General features: G+C 33.2%; 3 protein-coding genes across 8 annotated transcripts in view; 1 reads left to right on the forward strand and 2 right to left on the reverse strand.

The window, feature by feature from the left end:
• LOC122844137 (collagen alpha-1(XIV) chain-like) overlaps positions 1 to 22,266 on the forward strand; it is a 135,963-nt gene that overhangs the window by 102,037 nt on the left and 11,660 nt on the right. For all 4 annotated transcript variants that reach the window (XM_044139334.1, XM_044139332.1, XM_044139333.1 and 1 more), the window contains 3 exons: positions 768 to 845; positions 1,412 to 1,498; positions 1,873 to 1,926. In XM_044139334.1, the coding sequence (XP_043995269.1) occupies positions 768 to 845; positions 1,412 to 1,498; positions 1,873 to 1,926 (219 nt within the window). The remainder of the gene's footprint in view (positions 1 to 767; positions 846 to 1,411; positions 1,499 to 1,872; positions 1,927 to 22,266) is intronic.
• On the reverse strand, positions 3,618 to 13,758 carry LOC122844138 (CD209 antigen-like protein C). Of its 2 annotated transcripts, XM_044139337.1 has the most exons (9): positions 13,470 to 13,758; positions 11,489 to 11,602; positions 10,000 to 10,151; positions 9,781 to 9,897; positions 6,738 to 6,776; positions 6,488 to 6,592; positions 6,105 to 6,247; positions 5,172 to 5,290; positions 3,618 to 4,151 (listed from the first exon to the last, which is right to left on the reverse strand). In XM_044139337.1, the coding sequence occupies exons 2-9, from the start codon at positions 11,530 to 11,532 to the stop codon at positions 4,028 to 4,030; spliced, it is 843 nt and encodes a 280-aa protein (XP_043995272.1). In that variant the 5' UTR covers positions 11,533 to 11,602; positions 13,470 to 13,758; the 3' UTR covers positions 3,618 to 4,027. The 2 variants fall into 2 exon arrangements, with proteins under 2 accessions (XP_043995272.1, XP_043995271.1); XM_044139336.1 differs by lacking the exons at positions 9,781 to 9,897; positions 10,000 to 10,151.
• LOC122844139 (C-type lectin domain family 2 member D-like) lies at positions 15,104 to 18,631 on the reverse strand. Of its 2 annotated transcripts, none has more exons than XM_044139340.1 (6): positions 18,503 to 18,631; positions 18,008 to 18,076; positions 17,459 to 17,545; positions 17,252 to 17,379; positions 15,922 to 16,031; positions 15,104 to 15,363 (listed from the first exon to the last, which is right to left on the reverse strand). In XM_044139340.1, the coding sequence occupies exons 1-6, from the start codon at positions 18,621 to 18,623 to the stop codon at positions 15,192 to 15,194; spliced, it is 687 nt and encodes a 228-aa protein (XP_043995275.1). In that variant the 5' UTR covers positions 18,624 to 18,631; the 3' UTR covers positions 15,104 to 15,191. The 2 variants fall into 2 exon arrangements, with proteins under 2 accessions (XP_043995275.1, XP_043995274.1); XM_044139339.1 differs by having other exon boundaries at positions 17,957 to 18,076.

Raw genomic sequence — 22,266 nt, forward strand, 5'->3', positions numbered from 1 at the left:
GCACACTTAAGTTTTGAGTCTTTAAACAATTCATGACCACAGAGTATAATTTTATTCCCAGCAGGTCTCAGATCTTCAGTCTGGTTATTAGTGGTCCATCTGATTGGCCGGGTCACAGAGATCATCTCAAGAAGTCCTGTTAAGGGACATTAATTACAGTGATTGATTAGCAAAACAGTAGCATTGTTTATGTTTGTGTCTTTTATTCATTTAACTTTCTGTCCACCTTCATTTGGAGTAAAATCTTTAAAACATATTTTAGTTTGAAAACAAAATATTGTCCCGTATTCCATATCAGAGATTCTCATTTGGCTTTTTTGCTAATTCAGCCTCAGTTTAGTGAGGGCCTGAAAGTGAAGTGGCAAAATTTAAAGGTAAAATGAATACATTTAAATTAAAATCATAGGTAAGAAGCCAGACACATTTTGATAGTTCCAGCTGAATTTCCTCTTTTGACTTCATCTGTTTAAAGACCTGTTTTTAACATTTTCCATATTTTTCTGTTAAAAAACAACTTGATGGTTTTGATTGCTCCTTTTGTTTTTCGTTGGCAATCAGGTTAAACTTCATTATATTTCTGTTATGTCTGTAAAATTTGATCATAAATTAACTATACTGAGTCATATTATGAAGTTTTGGTGTTATGTAGGTTTATTATTCCTAAATTAAATTCCAAGCTTCACTGTAAAACAGCCTAACCTTTATGTCCAATTTTTTGTTGCATTTTGAAACATTCAGATTTGTATTCTATGTTGTTTTTTCTGCAGTTCCAGCTCCAGAACTTTGACATTATTTGCAGCACATCCTGGGCCAACAGAGACAAGTGCTGTGAACTGCCTGGCCTGGTGAGGTCAAATTTTAAAGTTGTTTGAGATTTACCTTTTTGATTTCGCTACTTTGGCAAAATTGGATACTACTAAGTCAGAGTTTCTTTTTACACCACCCATTTTTTAAAATTTATTTCACTTCTAAAAGTTTTTTTCATGTTTTCTGAAAGTTGGCTTCTGCTATGAAGTGAAATGTTAGACATGATGCTCTTCGTGTTTTCACTTCCCTTTAGTAAAATCCTTTTTTCAGCTAATAGCTAATTAGAGAAAAGTCTAGACAGAGTCATAACAAGTTAAGTGTTGTAAGTGAATTGTATTTCATAAACCTTTAAACATCCAATGAGTTTGAATCTGTTGAATGACTATAAAACTAGGCCAGAGAAAATTTGGCCAAATTTAGGCCAAATTAGTGTATAAATCTAAATATTAGATTTATACACTAATCTTCTTCCATCAGTTTATTAGTTCATGTTTAAAGTCAAACCTTTACTTTGCTTACTTTTATCATATTTAAACACTTTTGTCATCACATTCTTTCTTTTTTCGTTTTTCTTTGTCATTTGCATGGTATTTTCATCATCCAGAGGAAGGAGGTAGACTGTCCAGCCTTACCCAAAGCCTGCACCTGCACACAGGACAGCAAAGGTCCAGCTGGTCCTCCTGGAGTGCCTGTGAGCAACTTATTATGTTTATCCTAGTAATCTATTAGAAGTAATGCAGCTTTGTTACTAAAAACATAGATAGAAGAAAACCTTACATGTGATTTCAGTGATTTTATAAGACTTTTCAACAGCACAGATTAACTGAAGGACATCTATGTTGCCCAACGTTCAGTTGGCAAACAGAGATCATTTCATATATACTAATGAATCCTTTAATTTACAGCTTAAGCTGCTTTGGTTTCATTATTTTACTTGTTCTTTCACTTATTTCCCAACTTTTTTGTGGAGTCATTTTCTCATTCCTTTCACACACATAAAACATGTCTATGTCCCAAGTGTTGTTGCTCTTGCATATGTAGTTACAATATTTTTGTGTCTACCAGGGCGGTCCTGGAATCAGAGGCGCCAGAGGTGATCGTGGAGAGCCGGGTCCTGTGGTAAGTTGTACTGGTTTCCTCTTTTTAAAGCCACCGCTGCGTGGAAAGGGTGATTAAAATGTGTATAATTCTGAAGCGAGTGTAATTTTAGAAAAAAAATACATCCTCATTAATTCATCTGTAGTTTCTTCTGAGTTGTGCTGTTTATTTGTGAGCTCAAAAAATGTTGTTTAGTAAATACGGTGCAATTTTATTTGCACAGGCAAGTCTTATAAAGAACTCTTCTTATCCGTGGCTTCACACTCTCACCATTTCACATATTAAAAACAACAAACCAAAGATGAATGGGTTTTTCAGTATCACCCTTATTTGATATTTTTAGTCCAGAAGTAGAAATTTAAATACATTTGCCTGCATTAAAAATATTTTTCTAATTTCAAGATTTGTGACATTTTTTCTTGGCTACTCTCTTATTTCCAAGAGCACATGATTATCAATTACAATTGATTTAATTTTTCTCTGTCCTTGAAGCTTTTTGAATTATTATTCTGTGATTTTTGATGAGTATTTCAAAGGTGCTCTGTAGCTGGTTGGATGCACCATTTCTAAAAAATAACCCAATTTGGTTAAAAAGTGAAACAAAACATGTTTGTTTTTTAGCTATCTTATCAGGTTTTCTTAATTGTTTGACCTGGTAGTGGCTAAAGGAGCAAATGACTCAGATTCAGATTGTGTTTTTTTAAGATTGTAAACTTAATTTTATTGCTGAGATAAATCATTCCTAATTCAAATGGGTGATTTTAATTCATGTACCCACAGTTATTTTGCATAATGTGAGTTGTGGTGTAAATACCCTAATATATTCAGTTTGTGACATGTCAGTTGGAGCATAAGAGATTAATTATTTTAATCTTTGATGGGCAGGATACTGAGTTCTGGTCATGTCTTTTTTATGTGCTTATGACCTAAAATAATTAGATAAAAAGTTATTTCTAAGGTCCAGTTCAGTTCCCTTTGTGAAAAGTTTTAGCAGGAAACACCACAGCTTAAAAGTTTTATAGAAAAATAATTTGAGAAGTGCTCCTTCTGCAAACTCAACAAATGAAAATAAGATGCAAGAGGAACCTAAAACATGCAACTTTTAATGGATGATTTTATATAATCCAGTTGCCTGTAATCTTTAAATAATCTCATTACATAATTGTTTGTTGACCTCAAAGTTTTTATTGTAACAGTAAATCCAGCCAATGAACAAAACAGCAATAAATCTAATAGCAAATGATTCATGACACAACTAATGTAGCACAAACACCATTTTATCCATATTATCAGGTGTAAAATGAACTAAAACAATCAACTCTGGACCTGTTAACTCTAAAAGGAAAAAAAAATATTACAAGTTCACCATATTTTATGACTGTAGGAATATGTCTAATAATAGACAGAATATAACTGTCAGAGTTGATTTACAGTTTTTTTTTATTGCTTTAGCTCTATTTGGTGATAATTACATTATTACTGCTGCAGATGTTTTAGGAAGTGTTTGTTTAAATGTAGCTTGACATACAAAGGCCCTAACAAGTACACCACAGATCAATATGTCTGCTTAAAACAGGAAAATACAAATTATCTGTTAATTTATTATCTACAGACTTGTAAATTGCTCTTGTACCATCAATTTTATGTTGAAATCTCATCAAAACAGATGGGCTTTTTTTTCTTGATGATGAATCAAACATGTTTCAGTGGGAGTCTGGGGGAAAAAAATCTTTATTTTTCATAAAATTATTATTATCTATGTGATGGCAGATCATGCAACATGGCTAACAAAAGAAAAATAAAATTTAAACAACAAGCTCTCCCTTTTACTTGAACAATTTTAGAATATAATTTATTGTATGTGTCATCCATGTTGAAGCTTTACAATTTTTTAAATTTGTCAAAATATTACATTTATTACAACGACAAAGCTTTGCAAACTCAGCCTGTTAAAAATACTCTACAGATTATACTTAATGAAAGCATCATCTGTTGTCATTAGGTTACATCGTGCCTTTGCATAAACCTTAGAAAGAAACTATAAACAATGAACTGCGACTCAGAAAACCTAAACGTCATTTTAAAAAAATAAGGTGGTGGTTACTTTCTCTGGTTTGAAACTTTATTTCTCACAAATCCAGTTGCGGTAATAGTTATAATCTACTGTTATCCATTTTCCTTCAAAATTGCAGCATACTGCATATGGTTGGTACTTATAATATATTGGCCATCCTGTTCCCCAAAACCTGTGGGGAAAAATAAAACTTTGTTAAACATGACTCATTTACTGTCAGAAATCAATATATTTTTTATGTTTTAGTGACTTTAATAATTTTAACTACTTTATAAAACAGTTTATTCCCTGTCACTTTCTGTTTTTTTTTTTTTTTGTTCTTTTTCCTGGTTGGTTGCTGCCTTTGCTTCCTGTATTATTTGGTAGTTGTTGCTAATATGATCTTCAATTTCCTCAGAATACAGTTTTTATTTTTTTTTCCTGTATTTGTATTGCTAGATTCTGGTATTTATTTATTTCTGTTTATTTCAGTCTTTACTCACATTAACTGTATTATTTATTTGTCTTGGTTTGCTATTGTCTGCCTTTGGTCTTCCCTTGCGACTCTGCTTGTATTTTTGTTTCTTTTCACTAAGTTTCTAGTTTCTGCAATCAGCTCAATAATTGCTTCCCCTCTCCTCCTTCATCATTAATCCAGATAGTTTACCTCAATTAGTGTTGAATGGTTTTATTTAGAGAAAGAAATGTTTTTGCAGGAAAGTTTGGTTTTAGATTTCCTCTAAACATCATCGCTTTAAATCTGTTATGTACATCATAGCAGACATAGGAGCAAAATGAAAAGTGGAAAGCATAAACCAACTGAAATTACTTTGATTTTTTTATCTTCTTAAAAGTTAGCAACAGTTTGTGAAAGGCATTGTACCTTTTCCACAGAGAGAATCCAAGTAGCTGCTCATTCAAAATTTTTTTCGTTTTGACTTATTATATCACATTTAAATTTGCATTACATAGAAATGCTAACTTCTATGTAATGTATTTTAAATCATCACTGAGCCGACAAATATGATTTTGGGCTCCAAATGTAAAACTAAGCAATTCATATATGTATATATATAAAAAAAGCAAAAGACTATTTTACTGTGGAGCACTATTGGATAACCATGACACCACAGTGGCATTAACAAATGAGTTCAATGTAATGTGGGTCCACCTTTCAAGAATTATATACAAGTCATTTTTAAGATTAACTCACGATTGTTTCAGTGGTGATTCATCCACCCATTTCCAGTCATACGTCCATTGCCCATTTATCCACTTGCGTTGAAGACCAATCCAAGATTCTCCATCTTTATTGAACTGTTTTATAAATTCCTAGTGGAGGGAAAATAAGACATGTTTTCTTTAAAATGGCAGGTAGGTTGATGTAATACAATAAAAAAGTGTGGTTATACAAAGTAAATCTAACATAACTGAATTTCTAAAATTTACCTGAAATCTTTGTGAAACATGGACTGATTCCTCTTAAGCTTGTTCATTTAAAAGCTGAAGATGTTAAATTAATGGTAACTTTCTTGCCTCTTCCCCCTTTTGAAGATGTTATCTTGTCATATAGTGTATAGAGTTTGCAAAACAAAGCAAACTCTCCAGACTAAATCAGGTTCTCTGCTTAAAATACCAAATCATCTAGATCATGTTTCCTATAAATTCTGTAGGGCAGAAAATTATCATCTATATTTCTGTATTTCTGCCTTCTGGAATAAAACTTTTTTTGTTTGCTTAAATAATTTAGAACAAAGATTTATAACAGCTGCATTGTTGCACAGAGATGAACAAAAACAACTTACTCTGATACCCAACAAATAAGATCTGTGTCGTTTAATATAATGACACTGAAAGATTAAATATTTTCCTCATTCTTTAATAATTTGGCTGCAGTGATAATTGTCTTTTTTTTGTTGTTGTTTTGTGACCAGCCTTCTTTGTGTTGTATCAGTGTAATTTGTCATCTTATTTTATCTTCATCTGTTTTACTTAAAATGAGGGCTTCATTGTATTGCTGAATCATTTTCATCAGGAATTTTAATTGTTCAAACAATGCATTAAGAAACACAGCTCACATAAAATTAGGTCAGACCCCAAGTTGATAAATTGATATGAAAAATCACGTAGATATGAACAAACTCACCTGTTCAGCATGACTGTTTATGATCACCAGATGAGCTCCTCTTTCCTCACAGTATTTTCTGCTATCATCCCAAGTTTTTTTCTCCTTGCCTTTAAAGTAACAGCTGCATCCAAATCGGGTCCATCCATCTGGGCAGCTCTTTCCTTTATAAAGGGTCAGAGTTTTAGTAAGCGTAATGTTAAATGCATCAGTCAACATTTGCTAAATCATTCAATTCAACAACACTGATTTTCTTTTTCTTTTGATCATTCCTAACAAGTTTGTCTTTTTTTCAGTGTTTGTATTCCGACTAACAAAACAAATTAAATCAGGAAAGATGCAAACCATGATTCTGGGTGTGTAATACATATTTTGATTTCCAGTTTTTCCACTTTTTTTCTTACCAGTAATTGTATCGTTCAATCTTTTTACTTGATCAGTCAGTTGATTGTGATTTTTGCTGAGTATTTCATAGCTCTTGTGTAGCTGACTGTAGTTGGCTGCCATTTCTGAAGAACAGCATCCATTGGTTAATAAGTGAAACAAAAAACAATTTAACAATTGTGAATATGAAATAAGCCCTACCTAAAAGTTTGGAAGCCAAAAAAACCCCAAAACATTTAATGTCTAATTGTGTTAATTGGTGTTTCTTACCTGAAAGATCGCTGTGGGTGTTTTTCATTTCCAGAGTGACTAAAGGATGAATGAAACAGAATTATTATGTTAAATCAGCAGTTTTAAAGTAGTTTATGAATATTATCATGAATTTTATTATTCACAGCTGGTGATCAGGTAAATTTCTAGGTTTTATGATGTACAAGCAAGATGTTCAAAATAAATACTTTTCTTACTAATACTGTGAAATGAGGAATTGTCTGTCATAATGATGATAACAGCAATTCAATGGAATGGACTGTTCACTCTCCCTAAGGGCTTATTCAGGAGGAGGAATTTGGTGTGTTTGTGTGTTTCCTTTGTGAGTTTGGGTTCAGTTATAGAGAGGATCTACTGGTTCTGTACTGTCTACACACCTGAGGATAATCACCTCATAGCAGATTAAAGAATATAAGAAACTGCAGGACCGTCACTACTTGACCATTATTACATCTCTAGCCCTCCTGCCACCTCTTGTGGCTTCCTGAAAAACTTTTATTTTCAACTTACTTTGTTTTCAAGTGATCTCAAGTTCTCTCCACTTCCAAGCATCTCAAGATCCATCTGAGGAACAAGTTACTCACTTGTTTCCTACATCTCCAATGCCTTCAGATACCTGACCAGGCTCACATCCGCTCTGGATCCTCAGACTCACCAGCATTCCCAGAACTCACCTCTGGAACATCTCATTGCTCCTCACTCCACACCACAACCTGACTTTTCCCTCCAACACCTACCTTCAGCTTCAAGCCCCAGTTAGCCGCCAATCTTACCTGCCACTGTTGCATTCTTCATTTTTGAACACAGAATAACTTACCGGTACCTCTTTGCCGTTTAGAAAATCCCGAACCTGATCTGTCCAGGTTGGCTTCTTAACTAAACCTTCTAATGCTTTCTCCAGTCTCCTTGGTTTGATTGTGCAAGTGGGTCAGGAAATTACCAACCACCATTGCTGCAAAGTTAGTGACTCGATGCAGTTGGTTGGTTTCCTTAGATAAAATTTTTTTTTACTAATTTACATAGTAAACTGAAATTCACTGCTAACTAGAATCAAATTTGAATGCATAGAATTGACTTTGAATCTGTCTATATGATTGAACTGAATGTTATTTTGATGTAACTGGATTTGCTTTCAGTAAAGTTCCTTGAAATAACTTTTGTAAATCTGTGCCTACACACCTGGGGATAATTAGGTGAATTGAATTAAGATCAACCTATTTATTTGTTTTTCAAAGAACCAGTTCAAAATTTAAGAACCAATGAAAACAAGTTATGTTGCAAATTCTATAGTCTAGGTGAGGTAAATCTTCTAATGCCTTCTTTCTGTTTCTACTTACTTTAGATGTTCTTTTCTTTCACTTGAGCTGGCGAAATTCACTACAGACAACAATATATTAAAGACACACACAGTAGTTTAACTGCAAAATGCTTTCTGCCTCAATCTGACTCCAAATAGTTTGTATCAAAATCATTTGTTTAGTACAGTAAATTTGAAGAGCAGTTCAACTTTTTACAAGTTAAATTTGATAGCATTAGTTAATTGTATGCTAATAAAACACTAAATATTGTTTTATTGTACATTTATACTGCTTATCATGAGGATTTCAAAAGTGATTTTTAACTTTTAGCAGTGCTTTTATTTGAACCTTCTAAAGAAAAAAACTTTCAGAAGCAGAACTTTTTTAAGTACTCAAAAATTTAAAATTAAACAGACTTAAGATAAAAAAAAATCACACCTAAATCATGACTTTAATTTCTTTTTTAAAATATTTTATTCTTTCTATATAACCTGGGTAATGTAAGTAAAACTTGAGAGTTTTATTTTAGTTTTTACGGCGCTAGTGGCTTGTATTTTTGTGACGGTAGGCAGACAGGAAAGAGGGCGAGGAGAGGGAGGAAGACATGCGGCAAAGGTCGTCAAAACCAGGAACCCGCGACGTCCGCGTCGAGGACTAAGGCCTCAGAACGTGGAGCGTGCTAACCCTCTGCGCCTCCACAGTACGCCCCAAAACTTTATATTTTTAATGAAAATACTGTAAAGTGTGGTATAGATGCTGGTGAAAGTGAAGTCAGGTCACGCTTTGGTGAGCCTCACCACAAGCTATACTTAAAATTGCTGATGATCTCGAATGTGGTGAAGTCAGAGCAAATTTACAGAACTTCATGACTGATTCTTTGTAAACGCCATAAAACATTTTCCCCACTGCTTTTCCTGGCTGTCCTGTCACAATACCACTGCCACAGGTATCTCATCTGCTCCGCATGTTTCCACACAATCCGTAGAAATTTCAGACTGGACGTTTTTGTGTGTCCAGCATTAATTTCACCCATTGAAAATAAGTAAAAAATATTCTGCAGAGAACTCGGCGGATACCAATATCTGTTCACGAGGAGCTTGATGTTAGCACTACAATATCTTGATTCTTTGAAACTGCCCTTTTTGTACAAATTAATTACTTCTCTGCCAGCCTGGTTCACATTGTATGCTTGCAGACCTTACATACAATGTGGACATTCTTACAGATTGTTAACTTTTTGGTAAAGTCTTAATCCAGTATTGGGGGCACCTAGATATTGTTCATATTTTGGAAATCTACTAAATGATGCCAAACATGGAACTTTAAGTAGAATTTATGCCATTTCTTTTCCTCAATCAACTAAAAAATCACCTCTGAGTTTTATTCTAACAGTAAATTCAATCAGCAATAACTGAATATTTGTTTTCTACTGGTGAAAAAATTTTAAAAAGCAGTAATTCTACAAATTGCCAATTATAACCACTGGAAGAACACACAGCCTTTTAGCGGGTGCTAAACAGGTGTTGAATAGTCAATTTTAGAGTCAGTTTTAGTTTATTATCGCTGAAAACAAACTCACAAGTGAACCATGTTGCACTGTAAAAATGTCTGTCGTGATCTATAGCTCTCAAATCAACAGAGCGCTTCTTGATGAAAATTGTATTATAAATGCTCTATTCATATGTTAATCCAGAATGTGATCAGAATACATGGAGAATATCTGTTTTAATGTTAGTTTTTCTTACAGTATATGGGCAGACTGATGATCCCAGCTAATATCAATATGTACAGCACCCCTCTGCTCAGTGTTGCAAATCTAGCAGACACTTTGTTGGCTGCAGGTTGATTTTCAATCTGTTTTCCTACAGATCCAAAGTTAAGAAAGAATAATTAACTTTAGTTGAACACATAAACTCAAAATGAATAAAATGAACTTGTGTCCTGTTTGTCTCATCTTTACTTACTTCCTTCCAACTGAGAATCATCCATCATGTCATTTATATAATTATAGATATGAACCTTCTTCTCCTCCCACTCTGCTGTGTCTTCTTGCTTTGCTTTGCTGTATCTGACTCTTTGGATTAAATCTGGAGTGGACTTAATATCTGAGAACATCCTGACAAAAATAAAATAGCTGAAGAGATGCTGAACTTTGCTCTCCACTTAATGAACAGACTTTACTCCGAAAGAAACGTTTGAAGAAGTGCTGACATTCGAACATTTCCTGTCCAGCCTTCTTTCTGACTTCAGAAAAAAAAAACTTTGATGTAGAAGCATTTAAAGAAACAGGCATCAATTGAGTCTTTCATTTTCTTATAAGTAACATTGCAAATAACTAAAATAGAACAATTGTATTTAGTATTTTTAGTACTACTGCCACATTACTAAAATACTTATTCATTCCTTACCATATTGTTTTTTCTTGCACACAGTTAAAAAAAAAAGTTGTTGTTGATGGAAGTTTTTTTTTCTTTTGAGCAGCAGTGTTTGCAGGAAGGGCAGTCTAACAGGAAAGAGCTCAACAAGTACACCACAAATTAGCATGTCTATTTCAAACAGGAGATGACACTTGAGCTACTAAACAATTCTCTGTAGCCTTATAAGAAAACAGAAGTAACATTTTTCTTATGTTGAGAATCGGTCTCATCAAACGACTGAGCTTTTTCTTTTGTTGAGCTTCATATTTGACTAATAAAGCTGTTAGATTATCAATAATTATAGGGATAGTTCTTTAATGATTTTATAAAAGCGTGCACATGATAACCAGTCCTAATGTGCTAACTGTTATTAGTCGTTTGTGATATGAAACTGTAATAAATGGAGTGATTCATTGTTTGTTGAATAAACAGAAATCAGAATAGCTGGATACTTTTTAATACTTTTTAAATGTTCCAAATATCTGTCCAACAATATCTTCTGTCATATCTATCTCTCCTTCCCAAACAGTGACCGCAGATATTTTTGTGTGCCAGTTTGCACTCCCTTTCCAAACATGCTAACAGTTGCAAAAACAGCCGTTACAGTCTGATTCAGGTTTAGCAAGTCACATTGCAGGTGGTATGTCACTACATATAAATATCCCCCTCCCAGTATTGTGCAGGTTTTCATGATCAGCTTATGTTTTGTATATTCACAAATTTATTGCGTCTGCTATTCTCCTAAGTTTGATGCATCATGGTTGCGTGCTATCAAGTTTGCATCTATTTTTGTCCACAAAAACCTTCAGGCCTGTTGTGTTTGAAGACCCAGAAAAAACTGAATGCTCTTGCATATTTTTATTGATTTTCTGCTGATGAAAAATGTCAGCAATAAACCAGCTTCATGTCCGACTAAATTACCTTGTTGCAGTATAAACTGTAGGCTTATGTTAACTAATAAATTACAAAGCAATTGACATTTTATGTGCATTTTGACTGAAATACATCTTGTATTGGTGTGTTTCACTTTTCTTACAGTATATGGTCAGGGTGATGATGGCAACTGACATTATAACCCATGGCAGGATTTTGCAGAGTTTTACTCTGGAAGAACTTTTCCTCACAGCTGGTTGTCTTTGTGTCTGTTGGCCTGCAGAGAAAAAATTAGGGGGTAAATTAGCATTGAAATTGATCAGGGAGTAAAATGAACTTTATGTTCTCATATCTATGCATCTGGTTTAAATAACATGTTTAAATATATTATGTAGTATTTGGTCCTAAATTTCTTCTTAAGTCTCATATGCCCTGTCATTTAGTGCATAAACCGTTAATAGACAAAAACCTATAAAAACATATCCAATCAAATAACAAAATTCACTATTGAAATCAAAATCCATCCATCCATTTTCTGTTCACCCTTGTCCCTAATGCGGTCAGGAGGGTTGCTGGTGCCTCTCCAGCTAACGTTCCGGGCCAGAGGCGGGGTTCACCCTGGACAGGTCGCCAGTCTGTCGCAGGGCAACACAAAGACATACAGGACACACAACCATTCACACACACACACACTCACACCTAGGGAGAATTTAGAGAGACCAATTAACCTGACAGTCATGTTTTTGGACTGTGGGAGGAAGCCAGAGAACCTGGAGAGAACCCACCATGCACAGGGAGAACATGCAAACTCCATGCAGAAAAACCCCGGGCCAAAATCAAAATATATCCCTTAAAACCAGGTATTTCTAGAACATGGTCTGTCTAATAATTTAGATTAATTTAAATCTGTGGTTAGAATCAAAAAGTCAAATATTACATGTTTGAAGTATTTATTTGTTTGAAGTATTTATTAGCTCACAGAGCTAATGTCTATATTATCTCTGTGGGCTAATTGAGACCTCACCGCTTCATTTTATTTACTATTTCCACCAGAAAAAAGAAATCAGCATCTACCTTGAGCTTTTCAGAGGAAACATATGGAAGCATTAGATGCTATAAAATTTTCTGATAGACAACTCTGCTGACTTAGAACGTAATATGTGAATCGTCTTGGATTGAATATTCTTCCATGATTCTTCTAGATTCTGTAATATTTATTTTTAAATGGATGCAAAATATTTTTTTATCTGAAGGGAGATCTTTGTACCAGTGAGCAACAATCAAATTCTTTTTCTCTTTAGTCCAGTTAAGATTCCTCTGAACTTGTTTCTGATTCAGGAGTGACTTACACAACGAACATGACAGTTGTAGACCTTTTACAACTAGATTTTTCTATATGCGATGCCTCTTGAAGCATTGAGCCAAGCTTTATAAATCACCCTCAAACTATTCAACAGGCTTTGCTTCCCAATCCTCTCCAGGCTGTTACCCTTTATGATTCTGCGCCTTGTTCCTCCACAGTTTGTCCTTCCTCTGAAATGTCCATCTATATTCCTGGCTAGTGCTGTGTGAACAGGTGGCTTCTTTAACAATTACTGTTTGAGGTGCTTTCTGCTTATGAAGGGAGTAAGTCTGCTGGACAGCCATCAAATAAGTAGTGGTCTCCATAAATTATTTTGCCATAAGATTTTTATCAATAAAAAATTTAATTTCTATTTTATGAATTGGCTAAGCTAATTCAGAGAATTAAGAGAATGCTTGATATGTTTTGTTCCGTGTGTAGTTAATCAAGACAATCTTGGGTTTATCTTTTGAGTTAAATTAGAAAAAAATAATGTTTTGATACCATTAAGACTTTGTGATGCACCTCTGTAAAGGCAATTTACTAGCTCTATATTGACTATGAGGCTATGTGGGCTAATCTAGATCTCAACACCGTTAAGGGCAATGATCATTTGATGCACATAATCTGGATTTGACACAATAACACATTTAGATGTTCATTCTAAAACAAACATGGAGATATTGTCATGCAAGAAGAGATGGTGGGTGCCTAAATCTGTGTTTTAGTGCTTAAAAATAACCGACATTCAGGACATCAGTCAAAGAAGCCAAAGAAAAGTCACATGATAAATTTTACTTGCCTTCTTCCTGTGGCTGAGAAACGGAGTAGTAATCAGCAACGTTTTCTGCAGACTCGTAGATATTTACCTCCTTTTCCTCCCAGTCTGTTCTGTTCTCTTGCTCATTTCTAGTATATCTCACTTTCTTGGATAACTGTACTTTGGAGTAAATATCTGAGGACATTTTGATATAGCTAAGTCCTGGATTTGATTCCACTATTTGTATTTTGTGAAGTTCAAATCTACACTTGTATATCATGCACCATCAAAATCTAACTGTCAGAACTGATTCTTCTGCTGCTATTTTCGACCATCCCGTCTTCTGGTTTCAGAAGAAAAGAATTGAGGAAGTGCTTAACGACACACACGCAGCTAGACCATCAGGTTATTTGCATTTTTAAATTTGTGTTTATCATTATTAAGTTTTTGTAAAACAGACAACATATCAGCATTTCCTAGCCCAAAAAGAGTTTTAGTTTTGAGAGTTTTCTTTTTTGTATTTCATTGGTGTATTGAGGTATGTTTGAACTTCTCACAAACCACACAAATGCATGCAGAGCAGACTCACACTTTTTTCCACAGGAAATGTTTTACTGTAAGTTCTGTTTTTTCTAATAAAGAAACCAAAAGTGTTTTCCTCTTAGCTCTCATTATTGAGAAACATAAACCATGACAGATAATATTTCAGGATTTTAGGATTTTCAAACAAGATATTAGGTCATTTTGTCATGTGCACCATACCATCTTTACAAATGGAATACATTTACTGCTTTGTTTAGTTGGATTTCAGATGAACCTAATGTTATGGAAACCTTTTTAATAGCTTTTGTGGTTTATGGTATTCATCATTCAGATACCTTCATTTTTAATTATTGAAATTTATATTAATTCTGCATGACTTTGCCTCTTAGTGCTGCTATTATGTTAATGTTTGTTTGAACTGTTTGCTAGTCATTCTAATGTGATGCTGTACAAGGAGGAGCTGAAGTGCTGTTTGCTGTCTCAGATCTATGAACATTCATATCTGTAAAGATAAATGAATAAATAATGTTGTGGTCCCAGCAGAACATTCTGTTCTTCTGATATCTGCATTAATTTCAGGTTTGTAGCCATGTTTATTTCATCCAATACAAATGCCTTTTAGTACTGTTTTTATTCTCTGAAGTTCAGTTTTTATAGAATTTAGCCTGTTGTTCAGAGTTAGACTTATAGGCAATCAGACATTAGTTTGCAGTCTACTGTTTTAAAAATAATCTTTTGTTTTAAAATATTTTTTAAAAAATTCCCATTTGTGAATCAGATTCAGATTTAGCTGTTGACAGATTGAATCATTAGATACTGTACATTTTGTAAGTTACTAAACAGATCTACTTTTAGCTAATTTAAGCCTTCATATTATTTGCAGTATGAAGACTGTTATATTATTGTTAAATTCTTTCCTGCCATTCATTTGAGTGCTTATTGAAGTAGGAAGAAAATCTACTGGCACATCAGCCCCAACAAGATAGATTTTTCACCAGCTGGTGTTGGTTGTTAGTGTTCCTGAATCAAACAAAAACCAAAAAAACAAGAATCATGTTTGTTGTTTTTTTTGTTTTTTTTTTCTGAATCAGCCTTTTAATTACATTTAATTACAAAGCTTAAATCTAACTCCAGGTTTTACTTTGTGGCTACTGGAGTACTGATTGCACTGAATTTGCTCATATAATAATTATAATTGTACATTTTCTTTGTATATAGTACTTAATTTTTATTGATGTTCTTTCCAGGTTTAAGATCACCAACATACTGGACATTTCTCTTCTCACAGATCCAGTATTTTAATCCAGTTTTATTGAACATCCATTGTCCCTCTTGATCAGTAAATGCTTTGAGCCCTGGCTCCGTTATGACCTTTATGTCTTTCTTCCAGGAACTGTAAAAATGAAAACATCCAGTTAGATCAAGAAAGAAGCAGGAATTATTTAAAAAATGAGTGATTTTTTTTTATTATTAATGATACTTTTAGCAGAAATGTGTTGCGTTTATGAAAAACAGCTACAGCTGAAAATATGAGCATTTAAGGCTCACAGCAATCCAGTCCAGCTTTAAATTACCACATATCACTAACGTACTGCACAGAATACATTAAAATCAATCAAATTACAAATAGCATTGCTATATTCATGTCATTTCACTATTGATGTCATGTCATTGTACTGATTAACCTATCAACCTTTAATCAACCTGCTGACATTGAAAAGAAAATCAGTTGATGATGTAAATAAAATTCAGATCATCTAATTTGACATTTCATTCGTCACATATTAGACTCTATTCCAAGCTTTAGTATGTGTTGATAACAGTGATAACAGATTATTGGAGTTAACACAATGCGTGAAAATGTGCTGATATTTTCAGTAACGTAACATAATTTTTGTTTTTATTTACTTCTCAATTAACCATATCCTTGGTACAAAGTGAACCTTCTCACCTAGATTCTAGGTTAGATCCATCTACCCATTTCCATTTCACAGTCCACTCGTTTGAAGTTTGAAGACCAATCCAGGAATCTCCATGTATCTTCAGTCTTCTAATCATTTCCTATAGAATTTTAAAAAGCAAATAATGATTTTTGACAATGTACTCTTTCCTATTTATTTTATCTGATACCAAATTACAACCAAACAATATTTAGAGCTAGGTTGAAATGACAGAAATCAGACATTGTGAACCTGTGTTTTGTATAAAAGCAACAATGTCACTTACAAATATGAATGACGTGATTATCACATTACTCTTGTTCCTATCAATGTAGAAATTAATCATTTATGAATTGGCAGTCTGTACAGTAAATTATTGTACTTACAAGTTAATTTATTAAAAATCTTTGCTCTCACTATATTTTTGCAAAAACATAGTGATGTAATCTACAAGATTCTAAGAAAACATTACCAGTAAATTCACGGTACAGTCTTCTACTCGCAGAGTTTGTTGAAGAACTTGGGAATAATGCTTCAGTCTAAATTTATCTGACATGGATTTTTTCCCCCACTAAGTTAATTTGGGTTTTTTTTGTTTGTTTTTTGTTTCTTTTTTTTTAAGTTGTCATGTGGTTTTAAACACCTTAAGAATATAAATATGTCATATCACAGGAGAGTTAGAATGGACTGATAGCGTAAAGAAGCTAAATTTATATTTCTACCATTGGAGTAAAACTACTCCAGTTGTATACATGAACATGCTGAAAATTTCTATTTACTATGTTTTGGTATAATTGAAAAATTTGTCATCATATTTTTTCTAAAACTATATTAATCAGGTGTAGGTTTGTTAAAAAATGACAAATAAATAAATACTAAATGCAAGCTGTTTTTTTTTTCCTTATTTCAGAAAGAAGTGACACAAAAAACAGAGAAAAACAGACCACTCTTTCTACAGCCTGGCAGAACCTTTTTTTTTACTTTCATTTCCACTTTCACCTTTCAGCTTATGGGCACCAGGTGGCAGACTAGATCTTCAAGCTACAGCATGTTAGCATCATCAGCCATTATTTCATTTTCTAACTGCAGAGAACTTTAGATCATATCTAAAGTTCTCTGATATGATCATAATTTTTTGTGTCACTTAAAGGTATCAGAGGGATATTTGCTTGCTACTGTTGCATTCTTTGTCTGGATTACTGCACAGTTTGGTCCAAAAAAACATGTAGTATTAGACAAGTTCTGAGAATGTGACTAGTCTTCTTGGATTCAAAAATCCAAGAAATAGTTTTTTCTCAACTATTTGAGAAAAAACATATAATAATCTTATAAAAAGCAAACCTGTTTCTCTAGGTAATTTAGAACCACCAGATCTCCTCCTCTGCTCTTGCAGTCTTTGCTGCTCTCGGTCCAGTTTTTCCTCTCAGTGGATGCGTAGTAGAAATGTGACTCACGAAGCTCCTGCCATTCTTTAAAAAAGGATTACATTTTTTTATTTGCAACATTGTAATACTACAAGTGAAACATAAACTTTAATAAACTTCCTACCTTTCATGCTCTGGTTCTGATTTTCTTGGGCCTGATTCTGACACCAGTAATGGTCCTTATGTTTCAGATTTTCTTGCAGTAAGGCCGCTTTAAAAAGTGATTTGGTGTTAATTTGTTATTTGACAAAATACAGAATCATGTAATACCGCCTAAAAGATCCAGATAATACCACCTGCGAAACATAAAGTGCAACTAATGAATTTCGTACTTGTGCAGTTTTGGTCCTGACATTGAAACTTATGCAGTTCTACAAAGTAACTTGCAGTCGATTTGTCTTTTTCCAAAAACAGTAGATAATTTTCTGCAAAAATTGGAACGTTAATCTTCTTTTGACTCAAAACAGGTTTGCAATGATTCGTGAACAAGTGAATGATCTAAAAAAATCAGTAAAAAAAGGAGAAAGAAACTAAGGCGTTAAAATAAAAATTTTCCTTAAAGGTTATGGCGATTTAAGAAAAATGAGATCTCATAAAATAAGATCATAATTACACTTCTTACAGATTTTGACTCGAACGCCAATATCAACAACAACCACGATGATCAACAGACCAAACATTAGTAAAACAGTGCTGTAGGGTTTTCCTTGGACATCCAGGGGAGGTTTTTCAGTCTCTGCTCCTTTAAATGACAAAATAAACACAATTTTGAAAGCCTTTATTTCCGGTAATTAGGATTTCCCATTTACATTTAAAAAAAAACGTGACATTTAAAATTAGACCAATAATACATACAAAATTCATGATGTTAATTTAGATTCACTATATTTCTTGCATGTCATCTGCTTAGTGTTGTTAATAGTAGCAAATATTTCTGTCTGTTTCTGCAAAGCAGCGATAAATAAATGAAAACAGAAAAAAAAACAAAGACCCCAAAGGCAGAGAGAAGGGTCATTATATATTTGATTGTGTTGTTTATATTATTTGAAAAATATACATTTTTCATTTATACTGCAAACTGCTCCTATCGCAGTAAAGATCAGAATACTTTATCTGTGCGATGTTAAAATTTACCTGTTTTATGACATAGTCTTTGTTTTATACTTACCTTGTAGAGAAAGGCCAGCATCAAGGTGTGTAGAGGAATCTGGAGTCTGAACTGTTTCCTCTCCAATGTCCTGAGATATTTCACTGCCTCTTGTAGTTGTAAAATCTATGTTCTCATACATGGTGGAAGATTTCTCAAGGAAGAAGCAACTGAGCATTTAGTTTCTCATGCCAAACAGATAAATTCTTGGTCTCTTTTTGAAACCAATCAGATTTCAGTAGGAAGTGCGCAGGATGTTGTGGCAGGAAGATACCACAACATCCTGCGCAACATCTAGCTAGTATTTTAGCTAGATACTTCTAGCTAAAATGTGTTGCATTTACCTAAGTAAATAAATAAATAAAATAAGAATTCTTTTGCAAGGCATTGTACATGATGGATGTACAAAAGTCCAAAAGTTTAATCTTTAGATAGAAAAAATTCCATATATTGCGTAATGTGTTTATCTCTCTGTTCTTGTTTGTTCCCATGATAGTGTTCATCACATAAAAAGGTTACTCAAATATAAATGTTCAAATGAATATTGACACATCAGGTTTTCACTGAACTAGCAGCAATTTTCTTGTGGCAAGTGGTTTTTCTGGTAAATTAAATAAAAGTAATTGTTTTTCCGTTTGTTTTCTAGACCTGTCATTATTTACAATTGCTCAAAGTGCAATTGATGTGATTTAAAGTCACAATGAATATAATGTGAACACCAGTAATTTATTAGCAAATGGTTGAAAAAGGTTGAAGTGTATCACCATGGGTTTTTTTATCCTTTTTCTTATCTTAATTATGTTTGTACCAACCCGGAAGAAACAAATATGATTAACATAAGATAGCAGCAGTTCTGTTTCTGAAACAGCGGTACTGATTACTGCTGCTCAAAACAAATAAAAAATACTCAGCTAAAATTGAAACATTACACAACTAATATAAGGCGTAGGTAGGGTAGACATAAGCTGTATCTAAGTAAAATTGGCATTACATCAAAATATAATTTAAGTATAAATAAAAAGCAATTCTTGGAGTAAAAACGTATAAAGTGTTTCTTGATGAGTGTTTCTTGTTTGAGCATAATATCAAATTTATTTATTTTTCATTATTTATATTGAAATAAAACAAAAATAATGTTCCTATTCCATTTATTAAAATAAAACACTAATAATAATTAGCATCTTTTCAAAATGCAGATTAAAGCACCAGAAATAAAACTTTTACGTAAAACTTAAGTTAAATAATCTTTGCATATTTGAGCAGTGCAAAATACTTTCAATCTCAATACTGGAAGTACTTGCTTTGCTCTGACTCCAGATTTCACCATGTGGCAATGTTTTAGTGACATGATCAACAGATCAAACATTAGTAAAACAGTGCTGTTTTACTAATGTTTTTACTGTTTTACGTGCAGCAGTGAAATGAGCTTCCAAGGCTTGACCTGCAGCATTTAGCCAGCTGTTCCAGTGCAGTCTGGGATTTGTATTTAAGTGCTTTATATTCTTCATCAGGTCTGTTTTTATCTTGTTTTGGATAGCTTTTCTTAAATAGAATGATAACTTTTCTTTGTATATAGTACTTAATTTTTATTGATGTTCTTTCCAGGTTTAAGATCACCAACATACTGGACATTTCTCTTCTCACAGATCCAGTATTTTAATCCAGTTTTATTAAACATCCAAAGTCCCTCTTGATCAGTAAATGCTTTGAGCCCTGGCTCCGTTATGACCTTTATGCCTTTCTTCCAGGAACTGTAAAAATGAAAACATCCAGTTAGATCAAGAAAGAAGCAGGAATTATTTAAAAAATATATTTTTATTAATGATACTTCTAGCTAAAATGTGTTGCATTTACCTAAGCTGAAAATGAGCATTTTAAGGCTCACAGCAATCCAGTCCAGCTTTAAATTACCACATATCACTAACGTACTGCACAGAATACATTAAAATCAATCAAATTACAAATGGCATTGCTATATTCATGTCATTTCACTATTGATGTCATGTCATTCTACTGATTAACCTATCAACCTTTAATCAACCTGCTGACATTGAAAAGAAAACCAGTTGAAGATGTAAATAAAATTATTTATGCTCAAAATTCAGATCATCTAATTTGACATTTCATTCGTCACATATTAGACTCTATTCCAAGCTTTAGTATGTGTTGATAACAGTGTTTCAGATTATTGGAGTTAACACAATCTGAGTGAAAATGTGCTGATATTTTCAGGAACGTAACATCATTTTTGTTTTTATTTCTGTCTGGACTTCTCAATTAACCATATCCTTGGTACAAAGTGAACCTTCTCACCTAGATTCTAGGTTAGATCCATCTACCCATTTCCATTTCACAGTCCACTCGTTTGAAGTTTGAAGACCAATCCAGGAATCTCCATGTATCTTCAGTCTTCTAATCATTTCCTATAGAATTTTAAAAAGCAAATAATGATTTTTGACAATGTACTCTTTCCTATTTATTTTATCCGATACCAAATTACAACCAAACAATATTTAGAGCTAGTTTGAAATGACAGAAATCAGACATTGTGAACCTGTGTATTGTATAAAAGCAACAATGTCACTTACAAATATGAATGACATGTGATTATCACATTACTCTTGTTCCTATCAATGTAGAAATTAATCATTTATGAATTGGCAGTCTGTACAGTAAATTATTGTACTTACAAGTTAATTTATTAAAAATCTTTGCTCTCACTATATTTTTGCAAAAACATAGTGATGTAATCTAAAAGATTCTAAGAAAACATTACCAGTAAATTCACGGTCTTCTACTCGCAGAGTTTGTTAAAGAACTTGGAAATAATGCTTCAGTCTAAATGTATCTGACATGGATTTTTTCCCCCACTAAGTTATTTTTTTTTTTTTTTTTTTTTTTTAAGTTGTCATGCAAAATGTGGTTTTAAACACCTTAAGAATATAAATATGTCATATCACAGGAGAGTTAGAATGGACTGATAGCATAAAGAAGCTAAATTTATATTTCTACCATTGGAGTAAAACTACTCCAGTTGTACATATGAACATGCTGAAAATTCCTATTTACTATGTTTTTGTATAATTGAAAAATTTGTCATCATATTTTTTCTAAAACTATATTAATCAGGTGTAGGTTTGTTAAAAAATGACAAATAAATAAATACTAAATGCAAGCTGTTTTTTTCTTTATTTCAGAAAGAAGTGACTTACAAAACAGAAAAGCAGACCACTCTTTCTACAGCCTGGCAGAACCTTTTTTTTTACTTTCATTTCCACTTTCACCTTTCAGCTTATGGGCGCCAGGTGGCAGACTAGATCTTCAAGCTACAGCATGTTAGCATCATCAGCCATTATTTCATTTTCTAACTGCAGAGAACTTTAGATGATATCTAAAGTTCTCTGATATGATCATAATTTTTTGTGTCACTTAAAGGTATCAGAGGGATATTTGCTTGCTACTGTTGCATTCTTTGTCTGGATTACTGCACAGTTTGGTCCAAAAAAACATGTAGTATTAGACAAGTTCTGAGAATGTGACTAGTCTTCTTGGATTCAAAAATCCATGAAATAGTTTTTTCTCAACTATTTGAGAAAAAACATATAATAATCTTATAAAAAGCAAACCTGTTTCTCTAGGTTATTTAGAACCACCAGATCTCCTCCTCTGCTCTTGCAGTCTTTGCTGCTCTCGGTCCAGTTTTTCCTCTCAGTGGATGCGTAGTAGAAATGTGACTCACGAAGCTCCTGCCATTCTTTAAAAAAGGATTACATTTTTTTATTTGC

Source organism: Gambusia affinis, linkage group LG14 (genome assembly GCF_019740435.1).
Source record: "Gambusia affinis linkage group LG14, SWU_Gaff_1.0, whole genome shotgun sequence".
In the NCBI taxonomy this organism is placed as follows: Eukaryota; Metazoa; Chordata; class Actinopteri; order Cyprinodontiformes; family Poeciliidae; genus Gambusia; species Gambusia affinis.